Source organism: Dendroctonus ponderosae, unplaced genomic scaffold (genome assembly GCF_020466585.1).
Source record: "Dendroctonus ponderosae isolate FM_Combo_2020 unplaced genomic scaffold, Dpon_F_20191213v2 Dpon_F_20191213_11, whole genome shotgun sequence".
NCBI classification, from domain to species: domain Eukaryota; kingdom Metazoa; phylum Arthropoda; class Insecta; order Coleoptera; family Curculionidae; genus Dendroctonus; species Dendroctonus ponderosae.
In genome coordinates this window covers 2800495-2803100 of record NW_026017213.1, presented here as the reverse complement: position 1 = coordinate 2803100, position 2606 = coordinate 2800495, and the positions used below count along the sequence as shown (strand labels likewise).

Here is a 2606-nt window from a genome sequence, read left to right as displayed (position 1 = left end):
AACTTATTTGTTTCATGCTAATTAAATATAAGAAACAAATATTTAAGAAATCCTTGCTTTTGATCTGAAATATTTCCTAAATATGTATGTAATATTTTGTGCTATCTGGGTAATGTCTTCAGTTATAGCACTGATCTTCCACTCTTCACAGTTATCGACTCAATGACACGTTTAAGTTGGTGGAACCCCTCGAAAACAGGGTCTAAAACTTGAAGCGTTTGTCAACAAGCCTTTTTGTTAACTTCGTGAGTTATTGAGTTAATCCTTAGTGGACAGTCAGCGTGCTAAAACATGTTGCCTCTAAGTTACTAAACATGACCCGAAAATTTGTCTTCATCCTCCAGGCAACTGAATCAACCGCGTTGAGCACCCGAACGGTAAATGCTAACTAATGCAAAAGGTAAAGGTTGAAAAATCGAGCAAAACACCAAATGCAGACGAGATAAAGTGCGGAAGCTGCGTGAAACACCACCATCATGCAGATCAAACGGGCACGATTCTGGGCCTCACCGCTAGAAACTTTTTGATCTTTTCATCGAGAATCGCCTGCTTGCTCAACGTTTCGGACAGTTTGTCCCCATCAGAACTATCCTGCAGACTTCCTGAAATTATCCTAGATTTAGGTGGGGATGTTTAAATAAAATCAAGATCAGAGCGTGGGATTTTTAGTCAAAATTTTACTTTTTTGGGGATGGAACTGAGTCCAATACTCCCACTATTTAGGGCCATCTGTTCTTCATTGAAATACTTAAAAGTTCTTCATTAGTTAACGCGCTTTGCTTGTGGGGAAAACTGCTGAAAAAACCTGGAAAGTCACGCATAGATTTCCTGGGAGACGCAGAAACTTACCTTCTCGCGACAGTAAACCAACGTAAAGACCCCATGGGAGCAACAACCTTGCATAGTTTTTTTGAAAAACCTCAGCTTTTCCAATCAACTTTAGCGCTTAGGAGCTAGCAAAGAACGTACCTTTTTCGCTATCGCGATCGCTGCTGTACTCGGGCGTGCTCTTCAGGTCCTCCTCCGAGCTGGAGTATGAGTGAAGTTGCAGTTGGGGAGGCGGAGCCGTCTGATGATGGTGTTTGGTTTGCCTCTTGTGCTTCTTCGTCGCACTGGCTTGGCCCTGCAGGCGCTCCTGCCGGACATCTGGCTGATTAGCCGGGTTCTGATCCGGATATCTGAGAATTTTAACCCATAAGTTCCACTGCGTCCAGCTCTTGGGGAACGGAACTTACATTCGAGGCAGCAAGTGAGGATGGGCGCGCATCAGTCCTTCTAACTCTCCTTGGTAGAACATCGGGTCTTCCTCGTTGTACTGTTTGTAGCGGTCGCAAGAGGGCGTGCGCGACTGCTCTTCTGAGTACTGGCGCCTCAGAACGCTCCCGGATCTAGACAACAGTCATTGACTAAAAAGTTGAGTTGAAACCCAGTTTGGCACCTTTGGAGCGGCTGATTTTCCTTCTCGGCAGCCGAGTGCGCTCGTTCCAGTTTAGGCCGCTTGTCCGACTGGATCACCGAGGCCAACATGGCGCTTTCTGGATCGGAAATGACTGCCTGCATGCCACCTTGCATCCATTGGCCGGTCCGACCGAGCAGCTCTTGTTTTTTGCGGCAAAGAATGCATACCCAAACCGACTGAAACAATACGGTGTTTTCACTTTTTTCTAATGTTTATACATATAGAGAATGTAGTTATGGCAAACATTACACTGATATGATTTTTTTTGCAAAACAGTATCCATAATAATTTTAAAGCGAATTTAAATTCAAATCAGATATTTTCCGCCAAAAACGCCGAATTCGTATCGTCGGTTGCCTATCCCGACTGTGACGTAGCAGGTCATATCAGCAAAGTGTCTCGTGTTTATTTTGTTGTTTTATTATTTAAGTTATTGTGATTATCCTTATTTTATTGATTATTATTATCTTGCATAATGGAAAATAGTGACATGTATGGATCACAAAATAAGCGGTGTTTTGTGCCAGAATGCAAGAATACCTCAATAAGTGCTCCAAACAAACTCTTTCTAACCGTTCCCCATCATTATGCACGTAAAGTTTTATGGTTCAAAGCAGCTGGACGTGATGTTCCTAAATCAAAATCAATGTTTTTTTGTTGCGACGATCATTTTAATGAAGGTACGAACAAAAAGCTAATAATGAGACAGATGGAAAATGCCTTCGATCGTAATTTGTGTTCTTGCAAATTCTACCTTGTACAGTGCACAAAGAACCCTCGCGTTTCAATTCCACATATCCGATATCACCCTATTGTTCTCGTGATGCTCAAAATACAAATTTAAGAGTTCATTTTACTTTTAAAGCAGCCATGTGTTAGGTTAAGTTTAATAAGTGAAATTCTATATATTATTTACCTAATTTAAACCATTGCAGACAGATTAGTATATTAAGGAGAGTGTAACTAATAATAATTTTACGGATTTTTACTTTCGCTGCTGCTCTGACACCCTTAAATCCGGCTGAATTGAAGCTTTCGTCGTTTTTTAAAAATTCGGTAACTATAAAAATATGTACACATTGTAAAGTGTTTGTTGACGCTTTAAGGAAGCCTTCTGAAGCCATTTTTAGTTTAACAGAAACTATAA

General features: G+C 41.1%; 1 protein-coding gene across 2 annotated transcripts in view; it reads right to left on the bottom strand.

Moving 5' to 3' along the window:
* Window positions 1–2606, bottom strand: part of LOC109542418 (regulating synaptic membrane exocytosis protein 2) — a 41075-nt gene that overhangs the window by 30317 nt on the left and 8152 nt on the right. For both annotated transcript variants that reach the window (XM_048662533.1, XM_048662534.1), the window contains exons 3-5: window positions 1439–1635; window positions 1236–1388; window positions 970–1178 (exon numbers count right to left, since the gene is read on the bottom strand). In XM_048662533.1, the coding sequence (XP_048518490.1) occupies window positions 970–1178; window positions 1236–1388; window positions 1439–1635 (559 nt within the window). The remainder of the gene's footprint in view (window positions 1–969; window positions 1179–1235; window positions 1389–1438; window positions 1636–2606) is intronic.